The sequence below is a fragment of the Salmo salar genome, chromosome ssa11 (genome assembly GCF_905237065.1).
Source record: "Salmo salar chromosome ssa11, Ssal_v3.1, whole genome shotgun sequence".
NCBI lineage: Eukaryota > Metazoa > Chordata > Actinopteri > Salmoniformes > Salmonidae > Salmo > Salmo salar.
Genome location: NC_059452.1, coordinates 3,343,413 through 3,361,875, shown reverse-complemented (window position 1 = coordinate 3,361,875; position 18,463 = coordinate 3,343,413). Strand labels below are relative to the sequence as shown.

At 41.2% G+C, this 18,463-nt stretch overlaps 1 protein-coding gene across 1 annotated transcript in view; it reads right to left on the bottom strand.

The window, feature by feature from the left end:
• The window catches only part of kif6 (kinesin family member 6), a 104,677-nt gene that overhangs the window by 42,842 nt on the left and 43,372 nt on the right, over window positions 1-18,463 (bottom strand). The window contains exons 5-6 of the mRNA XM_045690343.1: window positions 14,538-14,647; window positions 10,105-10,234 (exon numbers count right to left, since the gene is read on the bottom strand). Coding sequence (XP_045546299.1) covers window positions 10,105-10,234; window positions 14,538-14,647 — 240 coding nt within the window. The remainder of the gene's footprint in view (window positions 1-10,104; window positions 10,235-14,537; window positions 14,648-18,463) is intronic.

The following is an 18,463-nucleotide window of genomic DNA, read 5'->3' as shown; positions in this document are numbered from 1 at the left end:
CTCGGCATTCTCTCAACCAGCTTCATGAGGTAGTCACCTGGAATGCATTTCAATTAACAGGTGTGCCTTGTTAAAAGTTAATTTGTGGAATTTATTTCTTTTTAAATGTGTTTGAGCTAATCAGTTGTGTTGTGACAAGTTAGGAGGGGTATACAGAAGATAACCCTATTTGGTAAAAGACCAAGTCCATATTATGGCAAGAACAGCTCAAATAAGCAAAGAAAAACGTCCATCATTACTTTAAGACATGAAGGTCAGTCAATACGGAAAGTTTCAAGAACTTTGAAAGTATCTTCAAGTGCAGTCGCAAAAACCATCAACCACTATGATGAAACTGGCTCTCACGAGGACCACCACAGGAATGGAAGACCCAGAGTGGGTCGGATAACTTGCTAGCAATTTGTTTGTTACTGTATAAACTAGCTTGATTGCTAATTCCAGAAGTTAAATGTGTCAGTTGTATCCTCTGAACTATTATCTTCAGCACCTAACTATGTTAGCTAGCTAACAGGCTAAGAAGCTAGGTAGCAAGTTGAGTCACAAATTACTGTGGTCATTTCTAGATAGCTGCAGTGCAACATAACCAAAGCAAAAACAAACTTTTTCTAAACACATCAATCTATGCATATATAGCCAAGAACAATAGCTCCAAGTTATATGTATTTGTAAAATTGTAAGAGAGAGTAGATGGACATGACATTTCCTTAACATTCTTTGCGTTAATCCTTGGTGAGAGTTGGCAAAGCTGTTGCTTGACTCAATACTGTTAAAGCTGCAAGACTTGGGAATTAATGCATATAGCTTTTCCTTGCTAATGTCAATCGGAAAATTACAGGCATAAAGAAGATGAATTTAATTAGTTAATTGATTAGTCATGTCCATGGCAATCAGTCTGTACAATAAACAACCACAAATTATTTTATTAAGGATATACCCCTACTGTACACTTGGAGACCTGTGATAGAGACAGTGTCCTACAGTTAACCGTTATTATTGTCCATTGAAGAATCACGGGTGTGAGAAACAGGTTACAATTTCCACAAAGTATTCAACTGATTTTCCTTGATAATGCTTTCCAACATAAGATTGGCAGAACTTCACTAAAGAGCAAGAACGTTTCTGTATTGTAATTCTATTTGCAGAATACCTTGAACATGTGACTAGCGTCTGGTAACAAATTTGCACTATAAACTTGGCCCCCCACAGGGACAAGGATATCCCTGCCACCCAAACCCTCCCCTAACCCGGACGACGCTGGGTTAATTGTGCGGCGCCCCATGGCGGCGCTCCCGGTTGCGGCCGGCTGCAACTCGAACCATGATCTCTAGAGCCACAGCTAGTACTGCAATGGAGTGCCTTAGACCACTGCGCCACTCGGGAAGCCCAAATTTGCACTATAAACTTGACTGAACACAGTTCAGCGACAATGGATGAGTCTGCTCTCCATCTTATCGGTACAGTTATAAATATTAGTAGTATTATTGGAGACAAAGTGATATTCCTCCTCGGCTTCTCTCAGCTATGTAGACAGGTCATCAGACAGAATCGCCTGTGAAAAAAAAAAAAAAAGAGTATAAATTATCCAAAGAGGTTAACATGGGTGGAAACCACCCGAGCCTTTGTTGTGGCCTGCACACAGCCGGCGTCTAAGCAGCCCTCTTTTCAGGTGAGTTCTGCGGCTCTGGCCTCGCAATCTGCTTTGAGACCAGAGGCCAGATCATTCCGGTGATTGTGATAGGGAGTTCAATGAGAAGACATATATCTGTACTTGGGGCTGTGCGTCAGTCACTGGGGGCTGACACTGTCATGGTTCATGTGGGGTCAATTGACATTATGAAGGGCAGCTCAGAACAGCTGAAGATGGATTTTAAAAGAACTGATTGGGTCACTACTTGACACGAACAAACGCCCCATAATATCTGGACCTCTGCCCACACTAAATCGTGGCATTGAACGGTTCAGCAGACTTTTAGTCCTCCATAACTGGCTAAGAGACCATTGCAGCTCTGTGGGTGTAACATTTATTTACAATTTTGATACCTTCTGGAAACAAAGCTCGCATTACAAGGGGGATGGGATCCACCCAAATAATTTGGGTTCCTGGATCCTTTCACAGCTTTATAAGGATGCGTTGAGACAATGACTTATCAGTGACCCAAGTACAGATCATTTAATCCCTACCATTGTGTCGCTGAGTTGTCATAATGTTTCAGCAAATGTACATTATCCCAGGGGCATTGGAAGACACAATGTAAGTAACCTAATTTATGTCCCTCTTACTGCCCTGAATGCCTACAGCTATTGCTTGCAGTAATCATATAACTATGAACCACAGTAATACTGTTAGTAATGAGGTGGTGTGCACTAACAGGAAGTCCAAGGTGTGCAGCTTACCCTGTACTAACATAAATAACCTGAACATGCCTCTGCTAAGCTTCCCAATAAAGCAATAAAAACAATCAAGCATCCAAGAAAAGTGTTAAAAATAGCCCACGTTAAGATATGTAGCATAAGAAACAAGGTTGATGAAATCAATAACTTGCTAGTAACAGATGACATTCATATTCCTTCTAGGCAGAGTTCCTCTGTCCAGTGTCTGTGTTCTTTTGCCCATCTTAATCTTTTCTTTTTATTGGCCAGTCTGAGATATGGCTTTTTCTTTGCAACTCTGCCTAGAAGGCCAGAATCCCAGAGTCGCCTCTTCACTATTGACGTTGAGACTGGTGTTTTTCGGGTACTATTTAATGAAGCTGCCAGTTGAGGACTTGTGAAGTGTCTGTTTCTCAAACTAGACACTCTGATCTCCTTGTCCTCTTGCTCAGTTGTGCACCGGGAACTCCCACTCCTCTTTCTATTCTGGTTAGGGCCAGTTTGCGCTGTTCTGTGAAGGGAATAGTACACAGCGTTGTACGAGATCTTCTTGGCAATTTTTCCTGTGTTGCCACTCCTATTTGCCATATCTTCAATTTAAGCCTTTCAAACAAAATCCAGGTAGAATCAAACATTCTCCTGGGCAGCTGTCTAGGACCCTTACTTTTTTCAAACTTTACTAACGACATGCCACTGGCTTTGAGTAAAAAAAGTGTGTCTATGTATGCGGATGACTCAACACTATACACGTCAGCTACCACAGCGACGGAAATGACTGCAACACTTATCAAAGAGCTGCAGTTCGTTTAAGAATGGATGGAAAGGAATAAGTTAGTCCTAAATGTTTCAAAAACAAAAACCATTGTATTTGGGACAAATCATTCACTAAACCCTAAATCTCAACTAAATCTTGTAATGAATGTGGAAATTGAGCAAGTTGAGGTGACTAAACTGCTTGGAGTAACCCTGGATTGTAAACTGTCATGGTCAAAACATATTGATACAACAGTAGCTAGGACGAGGAGAAGTCTGACCATAATAAAGTGCTGCTCTGCATTCTTAACAACACTATCAACAAGGCAGGTCCTACAAGCTCTAGTTTCATTGCACCTGGACTACTGTTCAGTCGTGTGGTCAGGTGCCACAAAGAGGGACTTAGGAAAATTGCAATTGGCTCAGAACAGGACAGCACGGCTGGCCCCTGGATGTACACAGAGCACTAACATTAATATGCATGGTCATCTCCTGGCTCAAAGTGGAGGAGAGACTGACTTCATCACTACTTGTATTTGTGAGAGGTATTGACATGTTGAATGCACTGTTTGTTTGAACTACTGGCACCCATGCATACCCCACCACAAGAGGTGCCTTCACAGTCCCCAGGTCCAGAACAGACTATGGGAGGCGCACAGTACTACATAGAGCCATGGCTACATGGAATGTAGTCTCTATTCCACATCAAGTAACTCATGCAAACCTTAAAATTTGATTGAAAAAAAACCTGATAAAAATACACCTCATGGAACAGCGGGGACTGTGAAGCAACACAAACATAGGCACAGACACAAGCATACAAACACACAATAACATACACACACGCACACAAAGACCAGGGATGTTTTCCAATGCCTCGCAAAGAGGGGCACCTATTGGTAGATGGGTAAAACTTTTAAAAGAAGACGTTGAATATCTCTTTGAGCACGGTGAAGTTATTAATTACAATTTGGATGGTGTATCAATACACCCAGTCAATACAAAGATACAGGCGTCCTTCCTAACTCAGTTGCCAGGAGAGGATGGAAACCGATCAGGGATTGTACCATGAGGCCAATGGTGACTTTAAAACAGTTACAGAGTTTAATGCCTGTGATAGCAGAAAACTGAGGATGGATCAACAGCATTGTAGTTACTCTACAATACTAATCTAATTGAGTGAAAAGAAGGAATCCTGCACAGAATAGAAATATTCCAAAACATGCAACAACGCACTAAAGTAATACTTCAAAAAATATGGCAAAGAAATTAACCTTTTGTCCTGAATACAAAGTGTTATGTTTGGGGCAAATCCAATACAAAACATTACTGAGTACTACTCTCCATATTTTCAAGCATAGTGGTGGCAGCATCATGTTATGGGTACGGTTCTGGTCATTAAGTACTGGGGAGATTTTCAGAATAAAAAATAAACAGAATGGAGCTAAGCACAGGAAAAATCCTAGAGGAAAACCTGGTTCATTAATTGGGAGATGAATTTACCTTTCAGCAGGACAATAGCCTAAAACACAAGGCCACATCTACTAAGGAGTTGCTTACCAAGAAGACAGTGAATGTTCGCGAGTGGCAGAGTTACAGTTTTGACTTAAACCTGCTTGAAAATCGATGGCAAGACCTGAAAATGGTTGTCTAGCAATGATTAACAACCAATTTGACAGAGCTGGTGGGCAAAATAGTGGGCAAATGTTGCACAATCCAGGGCCAGAATCCACAAAGCGTCTCAGAGTAGAAAATTGGTCGTAAATACTAAGAATAGAGACATTTTACTCCTACTCCTATGGGTAAAAATAAAAACTATGCATGAAGCCTCTTTAGTCGTGAGTCCCACCTAGTCGACAGATATTTATGACACCTCATGAGCTTTCCTAACCAGTTAAGAGTTACCAGCAGGTGTCGTGATAATAGAAAAATGTCAGTGGAGTCAGTGGTTCCTACGCCACTTGCAATTGCTTTGGAGTTGATCAATAAATAATCTAGACCTACAAGCAACAGTAACTCTTGTGCATTTGACAAAGATTTCACATTATGCTTATTTCACATGAATTGCATAAATACTTATAACCACTACGCTAATCAATAAACATGTTTTTCTTTCAATTATTTAATGTCCTACATTATATTTCAAGTTCTCGCTTTGAGCGCAATATCACGATGTTCAAAAATATCCCTAAATTGGGCATGCCTATAAATTCGGCAATTGAAGGCATCTAGGGCTTATGTTAACTTTGATTGTGTTCAATTCAAACGTTGTATCTGGAGTATTTCTCCTGTCTTATCCGGTGTCCTGTGTGGATTTAAGAATGCTCTCTCTAATTCTCTCTCTCTTTCTTTCTCTCTCTCTCTCGGAAGACCTGAGTCCTAGGACCATGCCTCAGGACTACCTGGCATGATGACTCCTTGCTGTCCCCAGTCCACCTGGCCGTGCTGCTGCTCCAGTTTCAACTGTTCTGCCTGCGGCTATGGAACCCTGACCTGTTCACCGGACATGCTACCTGTCCCAGACCTGCTGTTTTCAACTCTCTAGAGACAGCAGGAGTGGTAGAGATACTCTGAATGATCGGCTATGAAAAGCCAACTGACATTTGCTCCTGAGGTGCTGACCTGCTGCACCCTCAAAAACCACTGATTATTATTATTTGACCCTGCTGGTCATCTATGAACATTTGAACATCTTGGCCATGTTCTGTTATAACCTCCACCCGGCACAGCCAGAAGAGGACTGGCCAACCCTCATAGCCTGGTTTCTCTCTAGGTTTCTTCCTAGGTTCTGGCCTTTCTAGGGGGTTTTTCCTAGCCACCGTGCTTCTACACCTGCATTGCTTGCTGTTTGGGGTTTTAGGCTGGGTTTCTGTACAGCAGTTTGTGACACCAGCTGATGAAAGAAGGGCTTTATTAATACATTTGATAGATTGATTGAGTGTATGCAATGTTGTATGCAACATTATCAGCAAGCAACTTGATGACTACTGTGCTAAAGCGATTTAGAGTTGTTAAACAGGAGTGACGAGTGCGAGAAAATGAACATTAAATTATCTGGCAACAGCTCTGGTGGACATTCCTGCAGTCAGCATGCCAATTGCATGCTTCCTCAAAACTGCACATTTTAGAGTTACCTTTTATTGTCCCCAAGCACAAGGTACATCTGAGTAATGATCATGCTGTTTAATCAGCTTTTTGATATGCCACACCTGTCAGGTGGATGGATTATCTTGGAAAAGGATCAATTCCCACGCACAGGGATGTAGACAAGTTTATGCAAAACATTTGAGAGAAATACTTTAAACTGTGTGAGTATTGCACATTTCTGGGATCTTTATTTTCAGCTCATGAAACATGGGACCAACACTTTACATTTCTATACATTTCTATTTTTGTTCAGTATATATAACCATGCTAGCTAGCTAGCTAGCATTGAAACAATTAGCATGTTCTACATATGAAATAACAAGACAAAATAAACTTACCGAAGGTGTTTCCCGATGTCCTCCTTGTTGTAAAGGTAACGTTAGCTAGCTAGCTAGCTAGACTAGTCAGTCCCAATGTGAGATAGCTAGCTAGTGGCCAAGTGAAATAAATAAAAAAATAAATCAAGCTTTTCATACACTAGCAGAAAAAACTGTTGCATCTCTGTATTGACAGCTAGCTAGCTAACAAAAACTCAGCAAAAAAAGAAACGTCCCTTTTTCAGGACACTGTCTTTCAAAGACAATTAGTAAAAATCCAAAATAACTTCACAGATCTTCATTGTAAAGGGTTTAAACACTGTTTCCCATGCTTGCTCAATGAACAATGAACAAGTAATGAACATGCATCTGTGGAACGGTCCTTAAGACACTACCAGCTTACAGACGGTAGGCAATTAAGGTCACAGTTATGAAAACTTAGGACACTAAAGAGGCCTTACTACTGTCCCTGCACATCTGCGTGAACGTGCCGTAGGCACTCTGCAAGGAGGCATGAGGACTGCAGATGTGGCCAGGGCAATAAATAGCAATGTCCGTACTGTGAGACACCTAAGACAGCGCAGACAGCTGATCGTCCTCGCAGTGGCCGTACACATGTAACAACACCTGCATAGGATCGGTACATCCGAACATCACACCTACAGGACAGGTACAGGATGGCAACAACAACTGCCCGAGTTACACCAGGAACGCACAATCCCTCCATCAGTGCTCACACTGTCCGCAATAGGCTGAGAGAGGCTGGACTGAGGGCTTGTAGGCCTGTTGTAAGGCAGGTCCTCACCAGACATCACCGGCAACAATGTTGCCTATGGGCACAAACCCACCGTCGCTGGACCAGACAGGACTGGCAAAAAGCGCTCTTCACTGATGAGTTGCGGTTTTGTCTCACCAGGGGTAATGGTAGGATTCAGGAATGAGCGTTACACCGAGGCCTGTACTCTGGAGCGGAATCGATTTGGAGGTGGAGGGTCCGTCAGGGTCTGGGGCGGTGTGTCACAGCATTATCGGACTGAGCTTGTTGTCATTGCAGGCAATCTCAACGCTGTGCGTTACAGGGAAGACATCCTCCTCCCTCGTGTGGTACCCTTCCTGCAGGCTCATCCTGACATGACCCTCCAGCATGACAATGCCACCAGTCATACTGCTCGTTCTATGCGTGATGTCCTGCAAGACAGGAATGTCAGTGTTCTGCCATGGCCAGCGAAGAGCCCGGATCTTAATCCCATTGAGCACGTCTGGGACCTGTTGGATCGGAGGGTGAGGGCTAGGGCCATTCCCCCAGAAATGTCCGGGAACTTGCAGGTGCCTTGGTGGAAGAGTGGGGTAACATCTCACAGCAAGAACTGGCAAATCTGGTGCAGTCCATGAGGCCATGAGGAGGAGATGCACTGTAGTACTTAATGCAGCTGGTGGCCACACCAGATACTGAATGTTACTTTTGACCCCCACTTTGTTCAGGGACACATAATTCAATTTCTGTTAGTCACATGTCTGTGGAACTTTTTCACTTTATGTCTCAGTTGTTGAATCTTGTTATGTTCATACAAATATTTACACATGTTAAGTTTGCTGAAAATAAACGCAGTTGACAGTGAGTGAGAGGACGTTTCTTTTTTTGCTGAGTTTAGGTGTACTGGCCAATTATTTTAAGCCGCTAGCACGGATATAAAAAATGATGATGAACTGTCATTCCAAAACCGGTTGACCAATAGAGGGGCATCAATGAATGTGTCAAAACTTTGCAAAAAAAAGGCAGCGAAAGCAAAGGGCAGGGTAACATCACCAAAAAAAAAACAAAGATGGAAGCTTTTCATCGCAATTGCATTATCATTTAAAAGGTTTCAAAGATATATATTTTTGCATTCATTTATAATTCATTTGTTCTTGCCTTTCAAAATTATTTCCTTGCAACATTATTTATTTGGCTCTCAATACTTTTGGGTTAATGTTTTGCTTTCAATATCAGTATTTCGGATTGCAATAAGAATTTTGTTCTCGAATTAAAAAGGTTTGCTTAATTTTAAGGCACAAAAGTAATTCCATGGTCCTAAAGACATTAGGCAACTTTACCATTGGGTCCCTTTAGGCACATTCACACTGCAGCTTATCCCAGGGCTAAGAACCTCCGTAGCCCTGGGCTAAGGGAGATTTTAGGCCGGGACTAAGCGAGTGTTCACATTTGCACATTCTAAAATGGGCTCGCACCAACCTTAGCCCAGGGCTAGCCAGCTCTGCTCCAGAGCAGGGTTAGCACCGACTTTTCGGGTCTAGCCCCAGAAACACAGTGCCAAAATAGCCAGTGTGAAGCAGGGTTAAGAACAATGCCCAGAATGCTTACTGTCCAATCAAAAAAGCTGCAATGTCACCTAATTTACATATATTCGTGATGCCTGTAATGCATTCTGTACGTTATTTTGTTAAGTAAATTCAAACTACTTCACCCTTGCAAAAACATTGGTTGCTATGCCTAACAAAAATGGTTGCTGTGCAGGCTGGCTAACGTCTTCTAATTTAGCCAACTAAAGCTACAAACTCTACAGCTGGAAGGGGGGGGCAAACGCTCCATTTGTCTGTTTTTATAACTTTTCTATTTACATTTAATTGGATATATCCATTAAATATTTTTGCATGATTTCACCTGGATCAGAAAAGTTGTATTTATGTCTCGTTCGTGGTCAGCATTCTCTGTATTGGGGCAAGATCGAATTTCAAAAGTGAAACATTGTTTCGTAGGTCAGACAGGCAGGCAGCAAGATTTACACAAACCATCACTATTGGAAATCAAATGCTAGGCTAGAAGCAAAAGGAAATAATGTGCTAATAAAAGTCTCATTACTTATAACATTGTGTCCAGGGCTTTGGAATACAAGTGTGAATCCTTAGCCCAGGGCTTAAGCTTAGCCCAGGGTTAATAAATGCTTGTGTGACCACAGGCTAGCTAGCATTGTGAAAAGGCCTTTTTAGGGAACATTAAACATGATGTTAACCTCGGGACCATAAGGGACGTTCAGTACAGATCTCAGTATAAACATTATAATAATGTATTTTGATGTCCACTATGGAACGTTCAATGACCATAATGGGTTGTTTCAGACAACTCCTGCATTGTTACAGACAGAACGTTACAAGGGTCTTAGTATGATGATTAGGGAACATTACAAATAGGTCCCTATTTGGTTCTGACAGAACTTTATCCTTGAGAAAAAGGAGAAAAAAAATATGTATTGGGAGTGTCCTATACAAGGCCTTGGGGACATCCCCGGAACAAACCGGGAACTAGAGAAAACCTCAAAAGGACCAAGACACAGCGTCCTGACAACTTAAGCCAAACAGTTAATTATGTTCAGAAGACGTCCTAATGACTTATTCTTGTTTGCAGTGAAGAATTAGTATGACCAATTGCATGACGAGCTCCATCAAAGTTTAAATGTTAGTGGATATATATACACTTGTAAAGCTGCAGTCCTCCATGCCCTTGCTTCCATCTCCTTACCTCTGCAATCATGCGATTGGTGTCTCCCAGGAAAAGCAAGTTGAGAGCCTCCTCCTCATTGGCTGATTGATGGAGTGACAGGTTTCTCAGGTGTATGTTCTGGTCCGGGTCTTCCATGATGGTAACTTTCCTATAGAGGCAAGATGGCAAGCACACACACACACACATTTCACCAGCCTGAGATAATGTTTATATGAAAAAAGTGCCTCCAATCGACAAAAGAGGGCTTGTAATAGGCTGTTCATAATATCTGTTCAAAACTCAAACTCCAAAAGGGATCCATAGTGAGTAATGCGAGTATATAACGTATTCCTTTTTGCTTACTGTAAATTTAGCTTTATGTGAATTTGTGATATCTTAAATATCTGTGATTTATACATCATAAAAAATTGGCCTAATGACACTAACTCCACATTGAGGCTATTTAATAAGGTTGCATCATTTTCCCCCTCCCAGAGGCCAGCCTTCAATCCAAACAAACTGCATCTGCAAGGCTATGTCCCAAATGGCACCCTACTCCTTATATAGTACACTACTTTTCCCTATATAGTGCACTATTGGTTCAAAAGTAATGTGCTACACAGGGTGCCATTTGGAATGCAGACCAAGTCATTGGGCTACAACTACACCCCAGTGCCCTAGCCTGCTGTACACATGCTGTATCTACCCCATTCCCAGATTATAATGTGATAGACAGACACAATCTGTATGCGTTCCAAATGGTACCATATTCCCTTTACTGTATAGTGCACTAGTTTTGACCAGAGCCCTATGGGTGCACTATGTAGGGAATAGGGTGCCATTTAGGACAAAGACTCTGAAAAACAAACAGTGGATGAGCTATTGCCCACATCAAGTGACATCAAATAGAGATGGCTTGTACAGATGCTGGGTGTCACTTCCTAGGCCACCACCAGCAAAAACATTCCACAGGATTGATTGACTGACAGGGTCGAAGAGGATGAGAGGGCTGAGTGAACGTTTGAAATCATGCAAATGAGTGATTGACAAGTTGTTGGTACAACGTCACACAATGTGGGATAGTTCTTGACCTTCCCTGCTAATGTTCGGTCATCAACAGTCATGATGATTTTACTGGGGTGCTATCCTTCTTAGCTCCCACTGGATATTAACTGTGTCCCGATTCACTTGTATTAAAAAATGGTATGTATTAAACAATGGCGGATAGTACCTCCAACCAATGCTTGCTGACACCAATCCATGATCGTACCTTGGAAATTGTTGTAAATATGTTATCATTGCGGGATCTTGTTTCATTTGTGAAATGCATTTTGATTCCTCATTACAACATTCACAAATGTCAAAATGGACAAGACTACTGAGTCAGAATGCAATGACAGCGAACACTGTAGGACAGGGGTTCTCAAACATTTTTGGCCCACGACCCCATTTTGATAGTGTATCTGAAAATTATCGCAGCCCCAGCCATGTGAGAAAAAAAGTTGTAATTAAAAGCCAATGTTAACTATTTTATTTGGGGCTATGGTAGTCAATTGAAATCTAACAGTATTTCTGATTGTCTTCTCAACTCACCATCACATACTTCTAATGTGGGGCTATGACAGTCAATTGAAAATTAGTCTAACATAATGTATCTTCTCACCACCACTAATGAGATGGGTGTGCTTGATGCATGTGTTCTTCGGCTTGCAAGCCTCCCCCTTTTTTCTCCAAACATAACGATGGTCATTATGGCCCAACAGTTCTATTTTTGTCTCACCAGACCAGAGGACATTTCTCCAAAAAGTACAATCTTTGTCCCCATGTCCAGTTGCAAACCGTAGGCTGACTTTTTTATGGCGGTTTTGGAGCAGGCTTCTTCCTTGCTGAGTGGCCTTTCAGGTTATGTCGATATAGGACTCGTTTTACTATGGATATAGATACTTTTGTACCTGTTTCCTCCAGCATCTTCACAAGGTCCTTTGCTGTTGTTCTGGGATTGATTTGAAATTTTCGCACCAAAGTATGTTCATCTCTAAGAGACAGAACGCGTCTCCTTCCTGAGCGGTATGACGGCTGCGTGGTCCCATGGTGTTTATACTTGCGTACTATTGTTTGTACAGATGAACGTGGTACCTTCAGGCGTTTAGAAATTGCTCCCAAGGATGAACCAGACTTGTGGAGGTCTACAATTTTTTTTCTGAGGCCTTAGCTGATTTCTTTTGATTTTCCCATGATGTCAAGAAAAGAGGCACTGAGTTTGAAAGTAGAAATGTCCTTGCTTTTGAAAGAAAAGCACATTTTCGTTCATTAAAATAACATCAAATTGATCAGAAATACAGTGCAGACACTATAAATGACTATTGTAGCTGGAAAAGGCAGATTTTTTATGGAATATATTCATAGGTGTACAGAGGCCCATTATCAGCAACCATCACTCCTGTGTTCCAATGGCACATTGTGTTAGCTAATGCAAGTTTATAATTTTAGAAAACCCTTTTGCAATTATGTTAGCACAGCTGAAAACTGTTGTCTGATTAAAGAAGCAATAAAACTGGCCTTCTTTAGACTAGTCATTATCTGGAGCATCAGCATTTGTGGGTTCGATTACAGGCTCAAAATGGCCAGAACCAAAGTCCTTTCTTCTGAAACTCGTCAATCTATTCTTGTTCTGAGAAGTGAAGGCTATTCCATGTGAGAAATTGCCAAGAAAGTGAAGATATCATACAACGCTGTGTACTACTCCCTTCACAAAAAGCGCAAACTGGCCCTAACCAGAATATAATGAGCAGTGGGAGGCCCCGGTGCACAACTGAGCAAAAGGACAAGTACATTAGAGTGTCTAGTTTGAGAAACAGACATCTCACAAGTCCTCAACTGGCAGCTTCATTAAATAGTACCCACAAAATACCAGATGGACAAAAGAACATAGACACTGGACAGAGGAAGATTGGAAAAAACTGTTATGGAAAGATAAATCTAAGTTTGAGGTGTTCGGATCACAAAGAAGAACATTCGTGAGACGCATAAAAAATGAAAAATGATGCTGGAGGAGTGCTTGACGCCATTTGTCAAGCATGGTGAAGGCAATGTGATGGTCTGGGGGTCTGGGTCTAGGGGTGCTTTGGTGGTGGTTAAGTGGGAGATTTGTATAGTGTAAAAGGGATCTTGAAGAAGGAAGGCTATCACTCCATTTTGCAACGCCATACCCCGCGGACGGCGCGTAATTGCAGCCAATTGACTCCTACAACAGGACAATGACCCAAAGCACAGCTCCAAACTATGCAAGAACTATTTAGGGAAGAAGCAGTCAGCTGGTATTCTGTCTATAATGGAGTGGCCAGTCACCGGATCTCAACCCTACGCAAGAAGTGAAATCTCTTCAGATTACCTCAACAATTTGACAACTAGAATGCCAAAAGGTCTGCAAGGCTGTAATTGCTGCAAATGGAAGATTTTTTTTGACGAAAGAAAAGTTTGAAGGACAGAATAATTATTTATATCCTTGACTATATTTCCTATTCATTTTGCAACAACTTTCATGTATGTTTTCATGGAAAACAAGGACATTTGTTAGTGACCCCAAACTTTTGAACAGTAATATATATATATATATATATAATAAATAACACACAATGACCTGATAGAGAAAGAGAACACAGCAAAGGAAAAGGTACATATAAACGTACAACAGTATAGTAGATGTTAGGTAGACATGTATAGTTTGTATTAAAAGGGGCATTCTGGAATTGGGAAAACAACAAAGCGGTCCACTGCCACTGTTTTGTTAAACAGATGAGCAAAAGGGCTGGAGAAATATAACCAGTCAAATTCAGAGACAGAGCTATGGATGCAAGGACTGACCGTCCATGAGATCAAATGTATTGTTTTAGCCTACAGTGTTTGTTTACAATTGCATTGTTTACAAACAATGTACTAAAACAGGTCTACATTTTGGGATCTGATGGGATACGACAGTTGAACAAAGCTCATGAGGCATTTATAAATTCTTCAAGACTCAATGGCTAAATATAAATGTCATGGATGTACCAAAGCCTGTATTGAGTGGCACTCCAGTCTCTTTTCACCTAATTTAACACCTGATTTACTTAACAAAGGCGATATCTCAATAGGTGGTCTAGGTAAGTCATGACATAACACAAGTGGGGGGTTGGGCCTTCCCTCTTTTGTTCTTCATTGCTCTTCTATTGTTCCTTAAGCAAGTGGGGATGTCGATGACATCACGTCTTCCCATCAGCCCAACTCCTTGAATGCCCTACTCCATGAAGTTTGCAGTTGTGTCTAAAAAAACACTATTTTGCTCAAAAAAATGTTTCTACCCTTTCGTGTGTGTACTTTACTGTATTTATACTTTTCAACAGGAAAAGTAAAAAAAAAAAAAATCACTGGAGGACTTCTTTAAGTGTACAGGCCTAATTAGAGTAGAGTAAAGGAAAGAAGGAGGTACTGACGGTAGGTCCTCCAGGCGAGAGGCCTCATGCCGGGGGTCCAGCAGGTCATAGCCCACCTCGTTGTAGATCTCCAGGTAAGAGATGTGGGTGGTGTACACCATACTGCTGTCCTGTAGATGTCCATTATAGCAGAACAAGACAATACAAAGACCCATTTAGGTGGTTATGGTAACACATTTGAAGGTATCTTCATAAGGACTTAACACATTCATAAGCCATACATAACATAGGTATGTAAACAATAAAAAAAAATATTATCCACTGCTAATAAAATAGTTGTAGTGTATGGGATATCCAAACTCATTTAGTTGCAAATCTAAGTTAGTAATGATTATTAGATTTTTATCTCTCTTATCTAGCTACAGAGGCAATATATCAAAAGCCAATTAACACGTTCATTCTGGGCATCTTCTGGGTATGATTAAATTGGATATCATGCCATTTTCTGCATTTATGTCACTCACATCCTCTGGCTAAAGCTGGCCTACACACTAGTGGATGTGTGCAATAGCCTAAACTTGACTGAAAATGGGTGTATTTTATTTACAGGCACCCAAAGCAGTTATATGATAAAAGCAGTCTCAACTGGAGTGACCTGGAACAACTTGTGAGTGATATGGAGGAAATTTGTTAACGGCCTAGATACAGTGGATATAAAAAGTCTACACACCTGTAAGGGCTGTCGTCGTAAGAAAACCAAGATGCAGCGGAGGATGTGTATTCATTTTAAAGATTTAATCAAATGAACCACTATAAACAAAATACTCGACAGAAACGACAGCAAACAGTCCTGTCCGGTCCTACATGAACAAAACAGAAAACACTAGACAGAAACAATCACCCACAAAAACCCAAAGGAAAAACAGGCTACTTATGTGTGACTCCCAATCAGCAACATCAAGCTACAGCTGTGCCTGATTGGAAGCCACACGGCCAAAATCAAAGAAACAAACCAACCTAGAAAAAAGAACATAGAACGCCCACCCAATGTAACACCCTGGCCTAACCAAAATAAAGAACAAAAACCCCTCTCTACGGCCAGGGCGTTACAACACCCCTGTTAAAATGCCAGGTTTTTGTGATGTAAAAGAATGAGACAAAGATAAATCATGTCAGAACTTTTTCTACTGTTAATGTGACCTATAATGTGAACAATTCAATTGAAAAACAAACTGAAATCTTCAAGGGGGAAAAAATGAAAAATAAAAACCTTACAATAACCTGGTTGCATAAGTGTGCACACCCTCTTATAACTGGGGATGTGGCTGTGTTCAGAATTAACCAATGACATTCAAACTCATGTTAAATAGAAGTCATTACATACCTGCCATCATTTAAAGTGACTGATTAATCACAAATAAAGTTCAGCTGTTCTAGTAGGATTTTCCTGACATTTTCTTAGTTGCATCTCAGAGCAAAAGCCATGGTCCGCAGAGAGCTTCCAAAGCATCAGAGGGATCTCATTGTTGAAAGATATCAGTCAGGAGAAGGGTACAAAAGAATTTCCAAAGCATTACATATACCATGGAACACAGTGAAGACAGTCATCATCAAGTGGAGAAAATATGGCACCACAGAGACATTACCAAGAACTGGACGTCCCTCCAAAATGTATGAAAAGACTGGTCAGGGAGGCTTCCAAGAGGCCTACAGCAACATTAAAGGAACTGCAGGAATTTCTGGCAAGTACTGGCTGTGTGACAACAATCTCCCGTATTCTTCATATGTGGCTCAGTTGGTAGAGCATGGTGTGTGCAACGCCAGGGTTGTGGGTTCGATTCCCACGGGGGGGCCAGTACAAAAAAATAAAAATGCATGAAATGAAAAGTATGTATTCACTACTGTAAGTCGCTCTGGATAAGAGCGTCTGCTAAATTACTAAAATGTAAATGAATGGGCTATGGGGTAGGGTGGCAAGACGGAAGCCTTTTCTTACAATGAAAAACATCCAAGCCCGGCTGAAGTTTGCAAAAACAAACATCAAGTCCCCCAAAAGCACGTGGGAAAATGTGTTATGGTCTGATGAAACCAAGGTTTAACTTTTTGGCCATAATTCCAAAAGGTATGTTTGGCGCAAAAGCAACACTGCACATCACCCAAAGAACACCATACCCACAGTGAAGCATGGTGGTGGCAGCATCATGCATTGGGGCTGTTTTTCTTCAGCTGGAACCGGGGCCTTAGTCAGGGTGGAGGGAATTATGAACAGTTCCAAATACCAGGCAATTTTGGCACAAAACCTTCAGGCGTCCGTTAGAAAGCTGAAGAGGAAGTTCACCTTTCAGCACGAAAACGACCCAAAGCACACAACCAAATCCACGAAAGCATAGCTTCACCAGAAGAAGATTAACGTTTTGGAATGGCCCAGCCAGAGCCCAGACCTGAATCCAATTGAACATCTCTGGGGTGATGTGAAGAGGGCTGTGCACTTGAGATGTCCTCGCAATCTGACAGATTTGGAGCGCTTTTGCAAAGAAGAGTGGGCAAATATTGCCACATCAAGATGTGCCATGCTAATAGACTCCTACCCAAAAAGACTGAGTGCTGTAATAAAATCAAAAGGTGCAACAACAAAGTATTACTTTAAGGGTGTGCACACTTACGCAACCAGGTTATTGTGAGTTTTTTATTTTTCCCCCTCAAAGATTTCAGTTTCTTTTTCAATTGAATTGTTCACGTTAATCTTTGTCTCATTATTTTACATCACAAAAACCTGGCATTTTAACAGGGGTGTGTAGACTTTTTAAATCCACTGTACTTCCTGAGGTCTAATTTTCACTTAGTCGTGCATTTATGTCGATGGGAGACTGAAGGCAGTGGTGGAAAAAGTACGCAATTGTCATACTTGAGTTAAAGTAAAGATAATAGAACATTACTCAAGTAAAAATTAAACCCAGTAAAATACTACTTGAGTAAAAGTATTTGGTTTAAAAATATACTTAAGTATCAAAAGTAAATGTAATAACTAAAATATACTTAAGTATCAAAAGTAAATGTAGAAATTATTTCAAATTCCTAATATTAAGCAAACCATTTTCTATTTTTTATTTTTTTTATTTTTTACAGATAGCTAGGGGCACACTCAAACTCAGACATCATTTACAAAACGAAGCATTTGTGGATAGTGAATCCACCATATCTGTCACAGTATCCACAGAAGGCGGCGCCCCTCCTCGGTCGGGCGGCGCTCGGCGGTCGTCGTCGCCGGCCTACTAGCTGCCACCGATCCATGTTTCTGTGTCTTTTGGTTTTGTCTGTCTGATCCGCACCTGTTCCTTGTCTGTCATTAATGGGGGGGGTATTTAGTGTGTCTTTTCAGTTCAGGATTTCGCGCGGGATTGTTTTATGTCTATTCAGGACAGACGTTATTAAGCGCTGCTCCCTATTCTAGTTTTGCCGGGCTGCGCCCCGTGCGTCATTTGTTTTGGGAACGTGTTCCCCCTTTGAGTATTGTGTGCGCCCTGTGCCTTTCGGCTTCTTGTGGTGTTTTCGGGTTGTTATTAAACGCTATCGCACTACCGGACCTCTGTCTCCTGCAATTGACTCTGCCTCTCTACTGCTCCTGGTAAATCGTGACAATATCAGAGGCCGTAGAGATGACCAGGAATGTTCTCTTTAAGTGTGTGAATTGGACCCTTTTCCTGTCCTTTTGGGTGTCAGGAAAAATGTATGGAGTAAAAAGTACATTATTTTCTTTAGGAATGTAGTGAAGTAAAAGGTAGTCAAAAACATAAATAATAAAGTAAAGTACAGATACCCCCAAAAAATGCTTTAGTAATTAAAAGTATTTTACACCACTGACTGAAGGTGATATTTTCCTCTTACAAAGACACAGCGCTGAGAGCAAGTGAAATTATAATCTGCAGTTATGTTGTAACTTTTCTTTAACAATTTCCGTGAGGTGAAACTTTAGCTTAAAAGAATAT